The 23,736-nt window shown below is 42.1% G+C and overlaps 1 protein-coding gene across 4 annotated transcripts in view; it reads left to right on the top strand.

Annotated features, from left to right (window-relative positions):
- The window catches only part of fermt2 (FERM domain containing kindlin 2), a 40,248-nt gene that overhangs the window by 3,478 nt on the left and 13,034 nt on the right, over positions 1–23,736 (top strand). For 2 of the 4 annotated variants that reach the window (XM_020613993.1, XM_020613992.1), the window contains exons 3-5: positions 13,011–13,244; positions 20,257–20,385; positions 22,586–22,618. In XM_020613993.1, coding sequence (XP_020469649.1) covers positions 13,011–13,244; positions 20,257–20,385; positions 22,586–22,618 — 396 coding nt within the window. The remainder of the gene's footprint in view (positions 1–13,010; positions 13,245–20,256; positions 20,386–22,585; positions 22,619–23,736) is intronic. The other 2 variants (XM_020613994.1, XM_020613995.1) reach the window with 1 other exon arrangement.

Here is a 23,736-nt window from a genome sequence, read left to right as displayed (position 1 = left end):
GAATGCGTTACATCACATGACGAGCTGTAGGCAGGAAGAGAAGACTGATTCAAAAACAAATCCAACAGGTTTGACATTATGAAAGGTATTCTGTGCCCTCCTACAGCTATTAGTTTGATGCAAGGGATCTCACTGCTAATGCAAACACGGCAGAATCATTGTCACATGAGACTGAGATCACACAGGGATCTAAATCACACTGACCGAACAAACCCTACCTCCTGCAAAGACACAGAAGTCTTGCGGTGATACTAAACTGCTATGTGACTGTTTGTGCCTTTTAGTTTTGCAGTGCACGTGTGGGGTCATTTCGTTTGACTGCCCCCCCTCCCCCTTCCCTAAGTCAACAGGTTGTTTTTGCATTGTAATCATTAACATCAACGTGGGTTCTCCACATGGCCACAAGCTGCAGGAGACTGTACATTGCTTATGCCAAACACACAATCATTTGTGCTTGGAACAGTCAGCAGCGATACATGAGAAAATATACATTCTCTTAATAATCATTAGGGACAGTTTAGACCAAGCTCTTGAGTAAAATCTGTCAAAAGAAATGATAAATTTAACTTTTTGTCAGCATTGGTGTGAAATTAGAGTTGAGAGGGAACTATGTGCAAGTTAATGAGTTACTTTGAGATGAAGAAAACTGGTAATCAAACTGTTCTTATGTGACACACCTCTGTAGGAAAAAATCCTGTACCAGTAACCTCTGTGTGTCCCAGATCTCACTGGTGACAGTGATGTACAGACGTCACTGAACACCTCAAGTGCTGTCACGTACCCACTGCTGGATTGGCTGACTGCTTGGAAGTGGTGGTTATATGTAAATACTGTACATGCGTATATGTGCATGTACATATACACAGGGTTGTGAGAAGGGGCACGTAGACGCCACAGAGTGTTGGCTGGTAGCACCTTAGTCTTACACTGAAAGGACATCCTGGTGCAATGACAAATCCTTCTCTGTCCTCCTTCCTGCCCTGTCTCTCTCTCTCTTGCCCTCTAAAATGAAGGCCCTCTTGTGATTCAGTAATTGCTGTGCTCAAGGCTGACAGTGCTGTTTTTTTTTGTTTTTTTGTATCATGACCAGTTGTTGATATATGGTGTTTTTTTTTTTTTTTTACTCTGAACATTGTTGGCTGCATGTTGTAGCTTTCAGAAGCAGCACGTTTGAGAAAAAAATGTTGACGTCAGCTGCTGCTGCTGCCCGCACTATGACCACTCTTCTCTCGCGTTTCCACGTGAGCATGGTTGTAGGGGGTCGGTGGGTGTGTCTCCTCCACATGCATCCTGCTTCCGTCGTTCTACTCTTCCTGTGAGCTTCAGGTCTCTCGTCCCCATCACAGGCTCAGATGGCCTTCGATAATGGATTAAATAGACAAATGCCAGGAAGGCACTTAGCTATTGATCACCGCCATGAATGCTGCTTCTGTTTCCCCCTGCAGCCCTCCAGGAGAGCAGTACTTAAAGTCAGTTGATTGGCCATCCCCTGGTCCCCTCTTACTGCAATCCTTTCATCCTTCTGTTGCTTTCCACTGTTCTCTGACTTTGTTGATGTGCCACTCTCCTCACTAAAAGCAAACACTGTGCCATTTAGGAGGGAAAACAAATATTGCACCAACAACATTAGCTGGTGGGAATTTTATTAGGTTTAAAGCAATTGTTCCCAACTGAAATAGCTTTTAGGTCCGGCTTACAGTAACTGTTTGTGCTATCTGTTTTCACACACATACTTTGCACTCTAAAGGTGGAAAGAACAACTTTTTTTTGATAAGTGTTGTGTGGACTGTATGTCAAGGCCCTTAGACTGTCACAAGTATGATAAGAATAACAGAGTTTTAAAATTGTGACATCTGCAGAACAGCCTTGGAATGAATAGCATATGCTAGCAAACAAACGATAGGTCAGAATGTTGTTGCTCTTACACCCCTGGAGGTACACTCCGTTGTAAGGGCTCTGCTTAGCCTCACTAAGACAGTTGAGGGCAAAGGGACTGGATAGGGAGGAAATTGGGAAGGAAACAGCGAGGGGGAGGGAGTTGTGTAGAGTAAGCAGGGCCTGAGCTTTGTCTCACTGTTGTGACGTCAGCCATGCTGCTAGAATTCCATAAAAGTCTTCGATGGAGCAGGAAATGACTTCCAAGGTTTGGCATGTTGTTCTCTGGTCGCTGCTGTCATTGCTGGATTCTCTGCTGCCTGCTTCAGCCCCCCCCTTTCTTTTCCTTCTTACCCTCTCTCATCTGAATATGTATTTTTGTCTCACATTTTTTAAGTATTGGCAGCCATGTCTTAATATTTGACACCATCCACTCCATCTAGTAATCAACAGGAAATATTAAACTACACATTGTTAATTTTTTTTCATGGTTTCCAACCCAGGTTGTGTACACTAACTGTTCAGTGTTCCCTAAATAGAACTTGCACAGACTAATTGCTGTGACTCTGATAATTCATGTGGTTTGTTTCCAGTGAGGGGCCTGCAGTTTTTGGCTGCTGTACCAGCCAGCCGCAGAGAACTTTCCTTGCATGTCAGAGAAAATGTGTTTTGTATTTGCAATGGCCTACATATTATTCATTTTGCAAGTGATTTTGTGAATTTCATCATCCCACATTCATTTTAGGAAATGCATTTGTATTTAACCCAAAGTTTTAAAAAATTCTACAACCATTTTTAACTCTTGCAACACTGTGATAATGATTTAGCGTTTCCTCTGAGCAAATTTGGCTTTAAAAGTAGTGCTCCACTTTGACAACTATTTAAATGCTGTGCCCTTTTTGTCAAAATGCCATCTGCTGGAGGTTGAGGTGACCAGAGAAACAAGGATTTAGTTTCACAATGGAGTGCAGCGTTCATTAAGAAACGGACACAATTAAACACAGGATGCTGAACTTCCTCAGATTTTTTTCAATACACCTTCTCCCTTCTGCCTTCCTTGCACTCCCGCCTTCCTGTCCTCTGTGCTTATGGCAATTTTTGAAGCAAATGATTCTTTTGGGCTAAGGGGAAAGATGGGCCTTCAGTTCCTGCAGAGAGCAAGATGGAGAGCTGAGATATCATAACTTTATTTGTGAGAGCCATGACCGGATCTCGTACATCAGGAAGATGGTATATCTTATTGACAGGCAGCTGTGACCACTGTTCCTCCCTACTCATATCATTTTAGTTTGAGACGCACGTCAGATATATCACCATGTGTAATGAGCCTGATCAGGACTGTGGAGCCTTCCTAGCGGTCAGGCATTACAAAGTGAGAAATTGCATGGTAGCCCTGTTCCCTAATCTCTGACAGGAAGTAGTTAGCCTAAGTAGTGGTCCTGCCCAGGCCAGAGCTTTCCTGTTTCAGTAGCAAGATGCTGCAGTGATTGTGCTATTCTATACTCAGACTTGCACATGTGATCATATATAGACCCTTGGCCTATGTATTTATATAAATATTTGCTCTGTGTTCCCCATATATGGACAGCTCATTTTGGAATTCAACCTAAGTTGTGTACTCAACTTGGTGTTACTTCCTTTAAATATTCTGAGTGGAAACACAACTAAAACTGGATTGAATAAAATGTCAGCCAGAATTAGGGATGCATAGATGCTGATACCGCCTTCTAGTACTCTACTCATACTGGTAAAAGTTGTCCACTGATACCAGTTAACAGCAGCATTAACCTCAAGCTGGCTGGGCCGGTTGTCAGGCAGCAGAGAAGAAATTCAGTGGTTCGGGGATATTTTAATATAAGTGACAAAACCAGAAGCTTTTCTGGTGTGTGTGTGTGTGTGTGTGTGTGTGTGTGTGTGTGTGTGTGTGCGCGTGCGCATGTGCCCTTCCCTCCCCGTCTGATAGGACAGGAAGATGCCACAGACACCAGCTAGTTTAAAGTAAGAATTCCCTTGTTAAATTAAACATGTAGATTGTTGACTGTGTCGAGGTTCTGGTCAGTGGGTTGTGAAATCATTACATCCTGTCACAGGGTCACACTCCTAAAAAGGTTAAAATCCACTGTGTTACACTGTGCTGTGTAGCAGGCTACAGAAATTCAATCACTTACACGTTAACTGTGTTTGTTATCACAGAAAGTTTGCAGGTAATGTACAAGGAAGAGTTTCTTTTGAACCTGAACTACACTTGACCTTGTCAGCTGTTGGGTTGATGCTCTCCCTTGGTAAAGAGTCATCTTCTTCTTCTTCTTTCGGCTGTTCCCGTTAGGGGTCGCCACAGTGAATCATCCGTTTCCACCTAACGCTATCCTCGGCATCCTCTACTCTCACCCCAATTAACTTCATGTCCTCTTTTAGCACATCCATATATCTCCTTTTTGGCCTTCCTCTTGACCTCTTGCCTGGCAGCTCCATCTCCAACATCCTTCTACCAATATAACCACTATCCCTCCTCTGCACATGTCCAAACCGTCTCAATCTGGTCTCTCTGACCTTGTCCCCAAAACAGCCGACCTGAGTTGTCCCTCTAATGTGCTCATTCCTAATCCTGTCCATCCTGGTCACTCCTAAAGAGAACCTCAACATCCTCATCTCTGCTACCTCCATCTCTGCCTCTTGTCTTGGTAAAGAGTCATATGGGAACAAAATCAGCCACTTAATGCTTTAAAAATCAGTACTCATTATTCTGAACAGATTGTAGGCTTAGCTTTGAAAGACACTGCATGTCATGTTTTGAAATATGTTTGTTTTTTTATTGTTGTCAACGTTTCTTTGGTTTTACGATCGTGGTGCTTGTTGCTTGCTTGTTTAATTTATGTTTGGCATCTTAAACTAACTTTCATGGCTCCTCTGGGAATCTAGGGCTTCTTGCTTTCTGTCCCTTCTTACTGTAGGAGTGGGAAGCACAGTGAATCCAGTGGAAGGAAATGCTAGAGCAGCACATTGTTGTTGTAACAAAACACACTTGTTGGGTCAGTGCAGTAAACCGATCTGGAGTTTTTGTGTAGGTTCTCAGCCAGCATTTCATTCATTTAAACCTGTCCCCACCTCACAGCCTGTCTTGCTGCAAGACAGGTGTTTGTTTTCATAACAGATTTAAAAAGCTGTAACTGGGAAACATTTTCTTTTTATTTGAAAGTGATGAATTGCTTATCAGTATAGTCTGTTTATGGATTAATTGGTAAATTAGCTAATTGTGTCAGCACTGCTGAGGATTGCCCAAATATTAACCTGGAAGAAATCATACGTAGTAGCTTCAGAGTGCCATCACCCTGCAAGCTCTCCTCAGGGTTTGTACAGAGAGGCAGCTAGAGGTTGGGGAGCAACTGAGCTTCCTGTTGAACTCACTGTGATGGCTTATTACAGTCCTGAGTGGAGGTCTGGCATGATGCATACAGAAGGACAGATGAATAGTGTCTATCTCCTCCATTGATCTTAGTCAGAGTTTCTTTGTAATGTCATTATTCCACCAGGTCTCTGAAAATATAATTGTATAAAGCTGTGTCAGAGTGGACGAGGAGTACCCATGTTGTTTTGCTGTGTTTGGATCATGACAAATGGATACAAACTGTCTGTCCCTAAGGAGCTTTCCTCTAAAAGCCTTCCTGACCTCTCCTAATGCAGCAAAACCAGCACTGGTGTACTCTCTTCTTAAATTGAACAGGCTCATGCTCCTGAATTTCCTGTAACGATTTCAGATTCAGTACAATATGAGGAATATTTCTTTACTTTCTTTCACTGTTTGTTATGCACTGGTGTAGAACCTGTTCAGCCTCCATTGCCTCATGTATAGGCGTCCATACTGTATATTTACCAAGCTCTCAGCTTGTCTATCCCACTTGTAGGAAAGCAGGTCCATGTCATCCTCTGGGGCTGATGTGATGTGAAGCTTGATGTTCCAAAAGTCTGACCTGAAGCCTGAATATTAGGGACCATTCAGACATAGAGATAAAAAGCTGGACCAGCAGCAGCAGCTGCTGTTCATTGTGAATGAGAGCTGGCTTTGAAACCCTAAACCCCCTTCTGAGCTTTACAGATTCAGAAATATGGGAAAACAACAGTCCAGTTAGGGTACCTGTATGTAAATTATACACAACAGACCGGCAGAACTACAGATTCATGACAGGCCAGGTATCCATATGTGTCAACACATTGTTGCCACCGCTTGGCAGGGCCCGTCCTGAAGCATGCTGCTAGTTTATTATGTATTCTTTAGACTATAGATAAATTGATGCTGTATATAGAGTATATTTTAGACAAGGGGTTCTGTGTGTGTGTGTTTTGTGTAGTCTGAAACATAAACTGTCTAGATTTAGACTGGTGTCTGTGTGTGCATGGGAAAATAGTGGCAGTATACTCAATAAAATCAATAACACATCACAGTGCCTCCTGGCTCCTCCTAGGCAACTCTTGACCTTAGATGTTGTTCCACTTACAGTATGTGAGCTATAGATCACTGACACAGGGCACAACCTTGATGAACCTATTTTTATTTTTGCAGTCGACATATTTATTGTCAGCATGTGTCCCTTTCTGAATTTGCCTGGTGGCAGAATGTGGGTCTCAAGGCAAAGTGTCTTGCATATTTAATGCCTGTGATAAAAACTGTTGGCAGGAAGCGGAGCTGGCGTATAATAGCTGCCTGAAATAAGCTCACTGTCAGATAACCTTGTTCAACTCACCCTGTCGATGGAAGGTACTTGAGTATTAATGATATTGGTTAGTGTGCACCCGGATGGCACAGCTGGTGCCAGTCAGGTAATATGATGTGTTGCCAGCATTGTGCTCTTAGGAATAGATGCATTGCATGTATGGTTTTTTGGATTTTCCTTATTGTCTGATCATTCATTGTGTCCAGCAATATGTTTGTCCACTCTGTGGATGCCTCTTGCACCATAGATGGATGTTATGGTTGTTTTAAGCACATACCATACCATTCCATACCATACCATACCAACTTTATTTATAAAGCACTAAAAACAACCAGAGTGGACCAAAGTGCTGTACATTGCAATAAAACAATATAAATTATAAACCACAAACAACAATATAAAATATAATCAATCAAATGACTAAAATCAACACAAAAATATCAAAATGCCAGGGAAAATAAATGAGTTTTTAAAAGAGACTTAAAAACAGACAGGGTAGAGGCTTGTCTAATGGACAGTGGTAAATCATTCCAGAGTTTAGGACCAGCAACTGCGAAGGCTCGATCGCCTCTAAGCTTACGCTTCGTTCTTGGGACACTCAAGAGAAACTGATTTGCTGACCTCAGAGAGCGTGTGGGTGTATGCCAATGAAGCAAATCAGTTAAGTAGGATGGTGCAGAGCCATGAAGGGATTTAAAAACAAAGAGTAAAATTTTGTAATGGACCCGAAAATGGACAGGTAACCAGTGTAGGGAGGCCAAAACTGGAGAGATATGTTCATATTTCCTTGTACCTGTTAAAAGACTGCATTTTGGACCATCTGGAGGCGAGTGATAGAAGACTCACCGACCCCAAGATACAATGAGTTACAATAGTCCAAACGGGAAGTAATGAAAGCATGAATAAGCGTCTCAAAATGCTGTCTAGAGACAAATGCTTTTACTTTAGCCAACTGTCTGAGGTGAAAGAAACTAGATTTAGTGACAGCTGCAATTTGGCTGTCGAATCTTAAATCTGGATCCATCTTAATACCTAAATTTAAAATATTCTTTTGATTAGAATGAACCAATGAGCCCAAGTCAACAGATGGTGAACCAACAGAATCACCGAATACAATCACCTCAGTCTTATCCTCATTCAGCTTTAAAAAGTTAAAAGCAAGCCAAGATTTAATGTCATCCAGACATTCAAGAAGTGTGCTAACGGAAGAGCTCATCTTATTAACCGGTAGGTAAAGCTGGCAATCATCCGCATAAAAATGAAAGGAAACACTGTGATTCCTGAGTATAGTACCAAGTGGGAGAAAATAAAGGGAAAAAAGAAGGGGTCCAAGGACCGAGCCTTGTGGTACCCCATACACAAGGGGCTCAGAGGAAGATACAGCATCTCCTAGTTTCACACAGAAGGATCTATCCTTAAGATAAGATCGAAACCATTCCAAAGCTATCCCCCGGATACCCACCCAGTGCTCCAAACGAGAAATAAGGATATTGTGGTCCACTGTGTCAAAAGCAGCAGTCAAATCTAAGAGCACTAGGACCACACAATTCCCTGAGTCAGTAGCAAGAAAAATGTCATTTAAGACTTTCACCAAGGCTGACTCAATACTATGCTGGGTTTTAAACCCTGATTGAAAAGTCTCAAGAATATTGTGCTCATCTAAGAAAGAAGACAGCAGAGCAGGGACGAGAAACAGAAAAATCGTAAACAGGAGGTAAAATTTGAGCTCTGGTAGAAAGAACCTTATCATTAAAAAAGAATAAAAATTTTTGACAAAGGGCGGGGGAAGACTCAAAACAGGCAACCTGAGGGACATTCAGAACTGAGTCAATAACTTTAAACAACACATGAGGCTTATGACAGTTTGACTGAATGATATTAGAGAAATAATTTCTCTTAAGATTTTTCACAGTTTTTTGATAATCATGCCAAGAGTCTCTAAGTATCTGAAGTGACACTTGTAGTTTGTCCTTTTTCCACTTGCGCTCAGCCCTGCGACACTCACGCCTGGCAGCACGGGACTCTTCATTTAACCAGGGCTCGAGCTTAGTCTTGGGGCGCCTGGTCCTCAATGGTGCCACCGCATCGATGGCGGCCTGACAGGTAGAGTGAAGGTGTAATGCAAGCTCTTCTGTATCCGTAGAATCAGGAATAATGAGGTTTCCATTAATAAAGTCAGAGAATTGAGTGAAAGTGGAGGAATTAAATACACGGCAGAGCCGTGGGGCAGTGCAAGGGGCAGTAAGATAATAATTAAGATCAATTGCAAATAACACGGGCAAATGATCAGAAAACACAGCATCACAGATTTCCAACTCACGAACAGGTACACCATAAGATAAAACAAGGTCCAAGCACAAGCCAAGGGTTGTTGAATTCACTCTATCACTTCAATATTCCACTGTGAAACTGTCATTCTGTGCCTCATGTCTGTCATACAGATATTGTCATCACCTATCACAGTTAAACCTGTTGTATAGATGTTGGATATCTGATGTTGTAGCTTGAATGCATGAGCAAGTGTGTGCATACAGGTCATTTACAATACATATAAGTTAAGGGCAATGCAGAGCAGTTCTTGTCTGTCTCTCTCTGTATGGTGTATTTTCCAAAAGATGAGCTTTCATGTAACTGGGGATAAACTGTGTGTGTGTTCTGTGTCTTTGTTGTGTCGTCTTGCTCCACTGCCCCTGTGGCGTCAGCCAGCAGTCACCAAGGAAACAGCATGACCAGCCTCACCCGGCTGTCATGTTTTATCAGCCGATGGCAAAAAAAAAAAAAAAAAAAGACTAATCCTTGTGCTGCACGTCCAGTTGTTGTCTCTGATAAGTAACAGCTCGGCTCTGATGACTAAAACATTTTTAGATAAAAAGGGTGAATGTGCAGACATGGTGAGAAAGTCCTGACCTGTAAGATCATCAAATCACCTCCATCAGTGCTGTTAGAGATGTCTTAGTTTTGCGTTGGTCATCAGTTGACTGTCACAGCTTTACTGGTTAAAGCCCAGTAAGGAGTTAATAACACAATACTGATAGGTGGAGTGTTGTATCATACCAATCATTGTGTGTATGTACTGTATGTGTGCAAATTTGTGTTGGTAACAAATAGATGCTTTGGCTGAAATCTCAGAATTTTTATTCTTCTAGGCATAAAAGCCTTTCTCACTTTTATAGAGGCCCTTTATTTTCAATTCTCTCCTGGCTTGCTCTACCTTGCACTTATTTTATCATGGCTGCTCCCTGTCCTCTACTCATACTTGTCTTCTCTTCTTTCCATGCTCTTTCCTTCTTTCTCATCCTCTCCTCTGTTGTCCTGTCCCCTCCCCCTCACAGACAGACATCCATAGACATAGTTGCCTCCTAATGTAAACACCACTGATGGAGAGAGTGAATTTGGGGAGGAGAAGCAATTAGGGACAGTTCAGTTTATTCCAAGTCAAACAAAAAAGTTCTGCAAACTTGGTATTTTTCTGGCTACAGTGCAACATTTTAAGTGAATTTTTTTGCCTCTTAAAATATTGCAGTGTTAATTGAAGTCTTAAAAGCAGCATTTTGTTGTGGGATCTGGTGCACAAAGCAGAAGAAGTGGTCTTGCTCGAGCTGTTGTGGTGATGGTGAATGAAAAGAACTCTGTTCGACAGAGAAATTTATGAATTAATTTAGCTTATTAAAGCACACACACACAGGCAAAGAGCTAATGTAGTTAATGGATGGAAGAACATCCTCCCTTTGACAAATCCCCCAAACTCATGACCACACACACATACAGACTGTCTCTGTATCATCTTTCATGTCCTGCAGAGGTCATAAAACATGGTTTTCCCATTCCGTTTACCCTCCCCTTGTCTTTTAAACTCTCCTTGCGTGCACACACACACACATCACTTTACTAAGGGGATGTGGGTTCACATTTAATGCACCCAATTACTTAGGCCCCCGCTCCTCCAGCTGCTGCATTACGTCAGGGTTGGCAAGCTGTATCTTTATATGAAATATGCCACTGGCCCTCTCTTTCTCCCTCTCTGTGGAATGAGGTACCACCTTGTTACTGAAATGGACACCTCCCCGAGCTGACCTCAACCAATCACAACACATCGAAACACTGCGTAATGACACAAGCAAGTAGACGGAAAGTCTGTGTCCAGTAAGGTTTTGGCAATGTGTGGCGATGAGGAAACAGTGGAGCAGGGGCCATCGAGAGCATGTTGAGGTTAACTGAGACCAGCCAAGATGTGCAGTCATGCCTCACCACAGACTCTATGGTGGCCATGCATACTGAGTATAAGGACGCTTGTATACTGTATATAGTGGAGTGTGGTGAAGAGGTGGGTGCCAAATGTTGATGCTAGCTGTTCAGCATTGCTCTCAGACACCAGAAATTACAAGTTATAAGAGGAAAAACTGCGACCAGAGTTATGAAAATACATTCAGTTCTATTTTCATTTTTTCTTTACTTACTCCCTCTCATTATTTTGGCCCTTAATAGCTGCAGTACACTTAACAAGGCAGTTTCTCTGATGATGTATTTTGCACAGCTGAGGCATCAGAAGGAAGTGATGACGGCCAGCTAGACCCCTTGCTGCTAGAGTAACTCACAACAGGGTCTCAGAAAGAAACTTTGGAATGTTTTCACTCCAGTACCAAGTGTTTGCCTGTTGGAGTAAACAGTATAAACCCCAACAGCTTGACAAACAGCCCCTCCCCACTCAGTTCACGCAGTCCTACCACCCTTCCCCCCACCCCCCCCCCCCATCTTAATCACCAGTGTAATCTCTTCTTCATCCCATTTTGCTTTACTCACATCACACCAGTCTTGTTTCTTGGCTCCAAGCGGCCAATGTGTTTCACCAACTCACCTGCTAAATCTCATTCATTCAGCCATTAGACAGGATCAGCAGGAGAGTATCGACGATACATATGAATGGCCCCTGTAAAGTACCACTACCAGCCTTGAATGCAAAGAGATGTTTCCTTACAGAAGCTCAATATGATTTTTTTTGTGATTATTTTTATAATAGAATTCAGTTTAGAACGCATTCCGACACAAAACAAGGGCTCTGGATTTTGCCATCACACTGAAAGAAGGGCTTTCTTAACAGCTAGTATAGACAATAGGAATGATTATAACATCTATGAATATTGTGATATGCTGGCTGGCTGTTCTTTTAGCTTTCTAGGATAGTTAACATTTGGCTATGACAATAGATGACAGATTTTCTCCTTGATTAGTGTATATGCCTTTTAAACAAACCACTGACACCACAGTATAAGAGTTGAAACAGTTCAGATCGAACGCTGTGATTAAAGGATCACTGAGTAAAGCGATGTCTGTGTCTGAATGCAGTGACTCTCAGGAGAGAGAGACTCTGAGTGAGACGGAGGATAGGCTGGAGAAGCAATGAAGGGCTATGTGGGTGGAGGAAATGAGAGATTGCTCCGGGACATGCCTTCCTGTACTAATGCCAGAGTAATGACATCACTGCTCAGGGACATCTGAAAGTATAATACCCTGTTCACTCCATATCGGTTATCACATTTTGGTAACAAGGCTATTAGATTTTGCTTTTAAACAATAGGCAACATGTATAGAGCATGGGATGCGTGTCAGCAGCCCAGAAGCCAGTTGGCCTGCCATTTGTTTTGACTAGTTTGTGAAAGTATGCCATAAATAAAATATGACATGGATGTAGAGTGGCTTTTATGCTGTCTTTGAATTTGGGAGGTATTGCTTTTTTTATGTCTACCTTTCACGTTGATATGTCTGAGCTCAAACACAACTTCACCTCATCACAATGCTGCTCATACAGAATCCAAAGCACAGTGATCTGCTAAACAGCTACCCCGAGTTCCCCTAAATCCCTGCAGTTTTCAACTTCTCTGTGAAGCGAGACACGCACACCATGAGACCACAGGTTTGTCCTCATTGTGCTGAGCTCCTGCAGAGAGAAAGCCTGCGAGCTACATTGGGTTTTGGGTGGCTTGTGTCTGCTTTAGAGGGCTCACAGTATGACTTTGGAACAAAGAGGGTGGTATGAACCTGATATCCCCACAGTGTCACACAAACAGCCATGTCTTTCACACAGTCAAATGTCTCCTCCCTCTCACTTCACCACCCCTGTGCAAACCTTTTCTGTATGCCCTGACCCCCCTTCACCCTAAATGTGACCCTCTGCCCTAGGATACATTTGGTGAGCTCAGGTCATCACAGTGAGATGCATACAGACTCGCTCTTCTGACACTTTTGCTTTGCCAACAATATCTTCATCTTTGTTGTCAGTAGATACAAATGGGAACTAATGTAGCCATGCAGTTTTGTAGAGAATGTCAGTAAAAAAAACACAACCATTTAGTTTTATGCTGTGTTTTCTTTTGCATCTCTGCAGTTGCTACTAAAACCTGTCTGATCACCTTTTCTTGCTCTTCCTAGATGTGAAGAAGGACTGGTCAGACCATGCTCTGTGGTGGGAGAAGAAGAAAACATGGCTGCTGAAGACCCACTGGACACTGGACAAGTACGGCATCCAAGCTGACGCCAGGCTGCTCTTCACTCCGCAGCACAAGCTTCTGCGCCTCCAGCTGCCCAACATGAAGCACATGAAGGTCAAGGTCAACTTCTCAGACCGTGTCTTCAAGGCTGTGTCCGACATCTGCAAAACTTTCAGTAAGTGGAACGGAGGATTTGTTTACAGGACAGCAGGCAGAGCAGCTTGCATATTTTTAGTGGTGATGTAGAGAACAGTCATGAAGCAAATGTGAGATTGAGGTGTGATTGTTTGGCAGTGAGTCAGGGGATAAACTCCTTTTGGATGAAGGATGATGGGTTCTGTCGTCCTGAAGGTGTCCACTCTGCTGAGCCAAAAACTCTCTCTTGTAATACTATTTTTGGAAGGGTTCTGGAAGTGTTCTACATCAGACTTAGCTAATCATGTCCTTCCTCTCACTTTGTTTTTATCCCTGGCAATTTGTTATGTTTATTAAACACTGTGAGCTCTGCATGCCAGAGTAATGTCTCTTGACTGGCCGTCCTGTTAGCTCTGGAGTTGTGTCCTGGGGAACCTCGGCTCCATCTGTCTCACAGTAATGTTTGGTAAACAGAGATTATCAGTCTGTCTCAGGCTTAAAACACAGACACATACCAATGTACAAATGCATGTAAATGGAAATAACTCTCACTGCTCTCTCTGCTCACTGTCTGGTTTAGCTATCATCTCTTCCACTAATATCAGATCCAAGTTGAACTGTCCTCCACTGTGTAGTAGTACGCAAGACTCACACACACGATAATATCTCCCATCACTGGCACCACCCTGTCCTATCAGAAATGTCTCAGAGGTCACACACTGGACCCCGGTGCAGGCGGGATCAGGGCCTCTAGCTCTCCTATTTTACTGGCTTCTACAGGTAGCACTCAACATTGTTTTTAATTTGGCATGAATGGAGCTTTTCCCCCCTAAAATGTTAAGGGGTTCACAGAGCAGTTCTGCGAGGTGAACAAGAAGAAATAGCACACTCTATTGAGTTTAAATATACAAAGAGGCTGTTGTTGAAAGCATATGAAGGGGGACGGGGGAGAAACAGGCCTGCAGCTTTTCTCTGGGCCTGGCTAGGAATGTGCCTGTTGCCTTTGTAATAAATTCATTCAAAACTTCTCAGAAATTCAGGGCAAATTTCTTTTGGCTGAATGGGCATGTGCCAAGGTGTTGCAAGATGTTTTACAGTAGCTGTAAAGGTTTGTCAGTGTGAGGTGGTTCTACTTTTGAATTTGTATCTCTCTACATCGTTGCTTGCAAAAAGAAGAACTAATAGTAACAAGATTCAAGATTTTTATTTGCTATTTATTCAGAAACAGTCTAGGCATATAGGAATTCATGTGCAGGGCTCTCCTGGAGTCAAGTAAAGAGTTTAAAGCCAAAAGAACAAACACCTAGTCTAAATATAAGATTACCCAAGAATACAAAAAACGAGAATACCCACAAATACAAAATAGTTGATAAAATTGTGGATACAGGAATAAGTTGGCAGGGAAAATGGGGAGTTTCAAATATTGCGCATGGTATTGCACGTAATGTAATTGTCAATGGTCTTATACTTAGTAGGGTAATGAGGGGTTGTTGCACAGGTTTTCCACATTTTGTATTTGCCATCAGTCTTACTGCGGCAGGGAAAAAGCTGTTGTAAAATCTTGTTCTGTGTGTGATGATACTGTCCGCTCTGCTGTGCCTGGAGTTGTGGGGGCAGTTTTTGTGTCTGAGCAGAGTGTGAGCTGGGTGGAGTGGATCCCTGATAATGTTCTGTGCCCTTTTACGACAGCGCTGTGTGTACAGTGTGTCCATAGCAGGCACTTCAGTCCCAGACAAGGAATGTTTTTAACTCTAACAGAGGCTATGGCAGCTGACCTGTGTGACTTACAGCAACTCTGGCCTGGAAGCATTTCATTTTTTGTTATCTGGACAGCTCTGGGCTTTTCAGTTTCCTGTGCATTTTTTCTGCTGACTGCACAACAATCAAAGAGGATGAGAGGAGACTGGGTCTGTCCAGCTGGCCTTTGCTCCAGATAGCAGAAAATGAGGCACAGCATTACTGGAAAAGAGAGTGGAGATTTTTTTTTTTTTGATAAGCAAATCATTGGCTCCAGTTCTTTTTCTCATATTAACGTATCTGTAGGAGGTTTTTTTGGTCCAGTGTGTCTAGTCAGTCGCACAGAAGCTATTTCCTGTTCCAAGTTTAGTCCTCCAGTGGCTGTTTTTATCACTGCCCACCCACCCCATAGTCAGTTTTTCTTATTATACTCTACAGTTTTATAATCTTATGCTGTCAACCTTATTATTTTGTAATATTAACTGTGTTTTTGCCTCAAACTCTCTATTTTGTCTGCCTCTCTGTCGCTTTAGCACAACTCAGATTCCGACAACAAATGTCCCATACAGAGACAAAGCACAGAAAGTCAACATAACACCATGAATTAAAACTATTAAACCAATTATTGCCGCTGTACTTCTCCCATACCAATGGCAGCTGTGTCCTAACAAAGGCACAGTCCATCTGTGCTGGCTCGAGGAGGGCTCAGCAAAAGGTCTATGTACTGCGATTCATAAAAATCACTCAGTTCCACTCCTATTTTGACCTCGGATTCCATTTGGTAGCACTTACATCCAAACAGAGACCTTAGGGATTTTCCACTTTCAACTGCTAGATAACATTTTTAAACTCTGTGACAGTTTGGAGAAATCTCTGAAAATGTGCTTCTTGAAGTTTTAAGAACATCTCAGATGCACACTTTTTTTTTTTTTATGGTGCCAGTTTACATCACACAGAAATGCTGCAGGGTCACATCTAACAATTATTTTTTATTATTGATTAATCTGTTCATATTTTTTTTTCTTTTCATGATCATTTAATTTAACAAACATCACTTTAAGTACGTGCAACAATTTTGAGGAGCTGATGCCGACATGTTTATGTGGTTTGGTTGTCTTGATAAATGACTTGAATAATTCAGACTATCACAGTCCTTCCTCTGAGCAACTCAACTAATTAATTGATCAGTTACTTTAATTCTAAAATGCTTCAAGGAAAGCAAAAACAGCCAGTCTGAGGAAAAAAATGAATCCCACTGAAGTGGCTCTTCAATCTCTCGTAAAGCTTACTCCCTCTACTGAAGAGTCGCAGTCAGACATGAACTTGTCCTGTCTAGACAACCTGGACTCACATCCTACGCATACACACAAATGCACCTCCTCCCTCAGACAGGAAGCTGTTTAATTCTTCCTGTGAGCCAGCACACAAAAGTTCTGTTCACAACTGACTAACACATGACTGGGGGTCTGAGTGCCTGTGACGGTACAAAATGAGACTGCTGCTCTCAGCAAAGCACCACTTCAGGATAACAAGAGTCAGCCTGGTTCACTTAAGCACTGGATGTGCGTGCGTGTTTTTTTTTTTTTTTTTTTTTTTTTTTTTTTCTCCCCCCCTTTGAAACTGACATACAATAACATTCTCATTAAGGTACAAAAACCAGCAGCAATTAAGCAAGTTGTGGCATTTGTCAGGACTGCTCAGAATTATTACAAAGAGTCAAATGTCTGGGGGAGTGGGCGACCCGTGATTTTTGGGGATGTGGGTCTGTGTTAATTTTGGTGAAGATAAAGAGCACAGGAGGATGAAATAGGACATGGATAGTTAAGAAGGTGTATTGCAGTGAAGAGTTTGGTCAGAGCACTTTGTCCTCCAGAAACCTTTCTTTGTTGCCTCATCTGTTTGGTCCAGCAGATTTATGACCCATCACCCTGTGGTCTGCTTGACTGGCCCAAGTGTGCTGGCCTCTGTTGTCATAACACAGGAGTGTGGTTTGGCCTCAGCGTCCACTTTTAAATGAAAGTGCATTATCATCTTTTGCGAGTGTCCTTTTAAGCACCTTTTTAGCCTCCTGTCTGGCATATGAAGAAAACATTTGACACTCTTCCCAAGCTATTAACTTTAATTGATGTTTGTCCTTAAAGTTCAAGGGAAATATGTATTTGTGTGCCTTGTGTAATTGTACCGAGTCACGGCATCGTTTGACTAATTGTAAATACCAGAAATCAAATTTCACTCTGCTTATCATCCCTTGAATTCTTCAAAGATAACAGTAAAATGTCCACACAATGTTCAGATTCACTGTCAATTTCCTTTAGGATGGAGTGTTTTTTTTTTGTAATCTATTACCCCTGGTTTCGTTTAGTCTTCCCTGGAACAAATATTTGATTTAGTGTTTCAGAGTACTGATCAGTAAGCCTTGTAGCCCAGTGAATTCCTCACACTGAGCAGTATGCAAGGGGAACACAAGGATGAAGTCACTCCGATCATTTTTTTCTTGCTGTCCATGTAGGGTCTCCATCTGTTTGTACGGTGAACTTTAGCGCTGTAAAATTAGACTGTGACTGTGTTTGAGATTCTTCTGCGGCTGGCCTTACTCACTGCAGTGAATCATGTGTTCCAAGGAGTAGGTCTTGCAAGCCTAGCTGGCTCTCAGTCAAGCCCTCTCCTCTGGCTCTAGGCGCGGTCACTGCCACAAGTCTGCAGGATGGAAGATTGGTGTCTTAGTGTGTAAGGTGTCATCCTCCTCCTCAGACAATATGCAGTGCACGTAGTAACAGTCTTTCCCACTAAATTGTGATTCTTAAATTGTAACTATAAACATACAATTCAACACAAAACTTAGTCTGTCAGCAGAAAAATACTTGGGGAAACTTCTTTATATAGTCATTTCAGCCTGTTTTTGTCATCTTTATTTGTATATTTTTGATGGTATTCATACTTTAACAGGCATGAAATGTCCATATCAACTATGCCTCCACTCCCTTCATGGAAGGGATTAAAAACAGCATATGTTTATTTACTCCACCCACAAATTTTCCACATCTCTTGTATTCAAGGCAGTAACTGAATAGAAGAGCTTAAAATACTAGTTTTACATTAATATTTGAATTTTCATTTTCTCTTTGATCCCAAATCTGTCACAAAATATAGCAAATTGAGTAATAGTTTATTAAAGGTTTTGTGACCACAGTATCTGCTGTTGCTTTGTTAGGGTGTTAGGAAGTATCTCTGCCATTTGAATTAATTAATCAGATTTATTATTGCTTGAGAATGACTTTCCAGAGTTGACCGTTAGATCATAAGGATGAACTGTTAAAGTGACATTGTAGGAAAATGCCACATGCCTCTGCCTCACCAAGAGAAATAGTTCTAACCATTTACGCAGTTTGACACACACTTTGACACACTGTGTATTGGCCTCCCCACACAGCTCAGTGGAACTAAAGCTCAGCAACACGCCTGCTACTCACATGGCTGTATAAGGACACACAGGGACTGTGCTCCACCACTGCAGCAGAGCGAGAATGAGGGCGGAGGGAGGCAGCAAGACGGGGAGTGAGCTCCCATCTGGTAGTTCTTAAAAGCCCTGGAATGCTTTTGCTAAAGTTGCACAAGCCAACAATCGTTCTCACCGAGCCAAGAAGTTATCTCTCCCTTTGTGCTCATGCTTTCCTCAGCACCCTCATCAACCAGTTCAGTCAGTCTGCAACACCTTTACAAGCCTTAATTTTTTAGAAAACTTTAAAAGAAAATTTTTAATTGAAAATTATGAACATTTTTACAACTGTGCAAAAGTAAGTAAAAACCTTGAAAAGGCTCTCACCTCACTTTTTCATTTATATGGAGTCTTCAAGAAAATCAAATCCAGCTGTGGATCCAGATGTGCATTTATATAAGCTACATTTATTCTAGTCCTGACACATGCTGGCCTTCTCATGCCCCCAAGAACCATCCCAAACCCATCTTAAAACATCACTGCTGCTGCTGCTGAGTGATGGTTCCCTGGCCTCCAAGCCCATGGATGGAGGGAAAAGTGGGGAGAGTTGCTGGTGGAAGAGTCGCTGCTCTGTTTTAGTCATTATATTCAGTCTTACTGTCTAATAGGAATTTTGCACGCAGCTCTTCCATTTCCACACAAACAGAGTTATAGTATCTGATATGGGTGTAACGGTGCACATCACTGTGTGGTACGTACCTCAGTTCTGAAGTCGAGGTTTGATTCATTTTTGGTAAGTAAGGGAAAGAAAAAATCGTAAAATCACTTGTCATTTATTAGGATCTTTTGCATACATCAACAGTTTATATTTTTTTAATTAAACAAATTATATATTGCAGTAGTGATACTTATGTTGTTTCAAATGAATTAGCAAGTTTGACATGTTGCCAAAAATGTTCCTGATCGCCACTGATTAACATATTAGACAGTTGAACAGAGCATAATAAACAAATAAGACTTTCCTCTTATTCACTTGTCTGTGCCCATTGTAGTATTTCACTGGAAAGACGAGGAGTTCCCAGACAGAAGACCTTAATAATGATAAGGAAGGGTCTTCTAGCTATGTCTCATTTGCACTGGCCCTGAGGTTTGCCAGTCAGAGGCTTGGCTAACCTACCGGTAATCATGATGTGTGTATTTACTGTGCTTTGGTCCACCACTAAATATATTCATGTGGAAACTTTGGTTTGAAAAAAATATTCACAAAACACACAAAACAAGCCTACTGTTAGCTACTGTGAAAGATTGCATTCAGTACACGTCTGCACCAAACCTCACATCCTGTACGGAAACAGTTGGGCACAAATACATGTACCTTGACACCCCTAGTATGTGGGTAACTTTAGGAATGATGATTTTGTGAAGGCTGTGCTGTCTTGCTACTCAACAACAGCAGCTGAATTCTGGTTTTCTAAAAGTCAGAAGAATAGAGGTTGTGTTTGCCCTGTCTCAGTTGGGGATTATAGTTGAAGCAAGATTTGTTGGGGCCCTGAGAAAAGGGATTTGCAATTTTCCAGTCTTCGTGTGCACAGCTGTCTACAGTTCCTACCCATCCTCTGTGCTTTTGCTCTGTCTCCTTCTGCCTTTCCTGCTTGCCTTCATTTTAAATTGATTTGCTGTAGCCGCCTGCATTCATCTACTGTACAGCTACTGTACAGCTTCTGTACATTGTTTCTGTGCTTTGGAAGAGGTTGTATGGTTTATCAGAAACGACATCGATTTTATGATGTCCATCTTGATGACCAGGTTGGCATGGCTGTGCTACTACCAAATATTATGTTTATGTAACGATAAATAAGTTTTCTTGCTCTCCCTCCAGATATCCGCCACCCAGAGGAGTTATCTCTACTGCGTAAGCCCCGTGATCCCAAGAAGAAGAAAAAAAAATTGGAGGAGGCAGAGGAGGATGATCTGGAGATGGAGGGTCCACTGTTAACCCCTGGGTCAGGTGAGTTGAATAATAGTAATTCTTGTATAAAAACAAAGCACTTATGGCTCCAAAGCACTTGTTGTAGTTTTTTTCCTCCAAGAATTCCCACTGAATTTTTAGTTTATCGTCATATCAAGATTTTATACCTAATTTGGAAATTATTTTCCTTAATTAAAATAAGTCAGCTGCAAGTTTTGCACTTGGTTCATGTGAAAGAGTTGTTTGTTTTTATAAACCTAAGTCTGTGCATTCAGTTCTTAGGTCCAGCTCTGCTTTGAAGTGATTATGGGGTACTGGGTTTTATTTTTCATTGCAAAAAAGTAATAATCTTATTTCCCTCAAGTAGCAGGTTAAATTGAAAGTTTTACCACATGCCATTTACGGTCTTACATTCTGTTTGTGTCTGATGATGCTTGTTCAGAAACCACTCCGATAACTCCAGATTGCTGCACCCTGCTTGTAGTGACCAAATAAGAATGTGTGACGCCTTCATGGGATCTGCAGCCATAGCACCCAGGCCCTTGGCAGAGAGGACGAAGAATGATTGAGATTCCACACGTAGTTGGTCACGCTGTCATTTTAAACCCCAACCAGGCTACACAACTGCAGTAGTAGTGGCCCTTCTCCCCCTACCATTGACAGTGATGGGAGAGTTACAACCACGTGAGCAGGAAGGAGCATAACAAACTAGGCTCCACTACTGTCACGGAGTTAGCATTATGCAAAACTGCTAACAATATGAGACAGGGTGAATGGGTCTCTTCTGCTCTGGCCACAGACTCAGCTCAACATACATAGGAACTCACATGAGTGATTGAAAATGCAAAACAAAAAAGTGGTAATGATTTAAATATAGTTAATTTTTATGAACAAAGCACATGATCACGTCCACAGTTGCATCATAGGGTGGGCTATGATGATGCCTCTGGAACAGATGCATTTCATTTTCAGTTAGGTGGTGCAGGAAAACAGTGTTTCAACACTAAAGTGCAGAATCTGTTTACTGTCACCAGTCTCCCTGTGTGTCTGACTTTGGTGTGTGAACACACACACAGACTTCCTGCCAACCCTCCCTAGCAGATCACATGGTGCAGTCAGGGAATGTATTTCATGGCTGGGATGCAAGGCATTATTTCTTCCATTGTGAGGAAGGGCTGGCCTTTCAGGTCACCTGATAGTCTTCTCCTGTGCGCTAGCTGCTTCTGTACACTCCACAGTACTGTACAGATGAAGAGAGGAGGGCTCACTGCAGCTCCTTGGAGGTCCAATTTTGCTGAGTAAGGAAAATTCTGTCAGAATATGCTCTAATCAAATTTAGAGCTCCAGCATTTAGTCAGCCGATCAGCAACAGTTTTGGTAATTTGTTAATGTTTTTGAATGAAAAGGATTGAAATAGACTGATAGATTCCTTATATAACAGCTCAAATACATACAGAATAGAATATCTCTACTGTACAGTGAGGTCCACACTAATCTCACAAGCAAATGACTTTGGGGAGATGGTGAATACTAAGGAAGGTTTTAAGAAGTACATGACCAATTATTTCCATTTGAGGACTGGTAAACCTTCATCTAAAACCTCAGTCTCCAGATTTAAATGTACCATTTAAGAAACTCCATGTCCCCTGTCTGTCTGCACACTCATGGAAGTGCCCTACAGAACTGGTCATTTAGGTAGAAAACCCATGTTACTAATCCTCAGCTGTTACTGTGACTCATACTGAGAGCCATGGTGTTGCCAGGATCAGACCCACCACATCTTTATGTGCTTGTTTTATTAATTAGCTTTCCTGTTAGCGTGTAGAATGACATACCCCAGACAGCCAGCACTTTATGCTGGTGCAGCGGTTTATTCATGCCGGTCTGGGTCATGCTGACCAATGCATTGCATGGTTTTCAATCAGTCATGCTGTCTTCAATGGCTGTGAATAAATGGATGGAAACCTTGCTAGTCATGCCAGGGTGATCTCCCTCTGCAAAGAGGGTTAAACTGAGTCAACTGTTCTGAGGCAAGCAGTTGGCGGTAGCCATGGAAATGCCACAGATCTCCTCATTCTTGTATTTCTCTATTTTAATGTCTTCCTTTTTGTTGACTCATGTCCTTGTCGAGTTTCAGTATCCTAAATCTGTCCACTCAGTGTTGTTTGTTACCTTTCCACTTCTTTCCTCCACTCCTTTCCTGTCTTTCTTTCTCTTACCCTTTCTCTTTTCATCCTAGCCTCTGAAATAATATACATCGGACCTGTCAAAGGTAAGCTTTCCTCTTCCTCTGTCCTTTACTCTTCAGCACCGCTTTCTCACCCTCACCTTCCCCCCTTCTCCCACCCTCCACCCTCACGGCTGGAGTGTTGAGGTCACATGACATCTGTAACCTTTGGGTCTAACAGCCGAGTCACCTGACTGCTCCCCTGGAGGACGTCAGCTGATTTGGGTGGTCACATGGTATAAAAGATTTGCCTCTCATTAGAAATTAGCTCAAAGCTCACGTCTTCATCCAGCTACTACAGGCCTGCTCACTGCCTTTGCTTAATGTGTTTCAGGATCGCTGATCACTTTTTGGCCCTTGAGAGAGAGGTGGTTAATGAGATGAACATAAATAACAAGTCATGTTAACATTGTTTGTGCCTTTTTGGCTGTACTGGGGGGGGGTAGAACTTTATTTATCCCACAGTGGGGAAATTCCAGTGTTCCAGCAGCAGTGAGGGACAAAAACAACAGAGAGCAAGCAACAAGACACCATAAGAACAGATGGCATGCACCAGGAAAGTCAGTAAAGAGGATGGCAGAGACCTAGCTGTGTTTAATGGGCTGCTAGCGTTCCCCTTATATCTGCACTATCTAGATAGTTGGGATTCTTCAATAGACTCTATGGGGATGGAAGAACTCTCCCTGACATGATGAACTCAGAATTAAGGAAAAATCTAAAAGGAACCACTGAATAACACCCTCCCACACAAGGGATGGGTGGCCATAGCCTGCACTCTGTTCTCATGACCTCGGCTAGCAAACAGAAACATACATGTGCACACTCACAAACACAAACCAGGCCCACTTCCTGAGTTCAGAAGAGATTTTGTGGTTTAGCCTGTAGCTTCTTGACCTAGGCCCTACAGAAGGGGAGAGGGAATGGAGGAGTATGGGGTCAAAAGTACTTCCCAAGGCCAGTCAACAGGAAATGCAAACAGCTTCAAAAGAAAAGCATAAATATACACATTATGAAAGCATTTACATTATTTTGACATTTAATTAACTGATGATTTGAATTTACATTTGTTTTAGATTTTTTTTTTTTTTTTTGCCAACCTTATGCGTTTTTGGTAGAATCTGTATCCTCCTCCCACATCTTTGCCTTCACCCTCTCCTTTCTGT

This window comes from Monopterus albus, unplaced genomic scaffold (genome assembly GCF_001952655.1).
Source record: "Monopterus albus unplaced genomic scaffold, M_albus_1.0 scaffold141.1, whole genome shotgun sequence".
In the NCBI taxonomy this organism is placed as follows: Eukaryota; Metazoa; Chordata; class Actinopteri; order Synbranchiformes; family Synbranchidae; genus Monopterus; species Monopterus albus.
The sequence above is the reverse complement of the archived record's forward strand: the minus strand, read 5'-3'. Positions and strand labels throughout refer to the sequence as shown.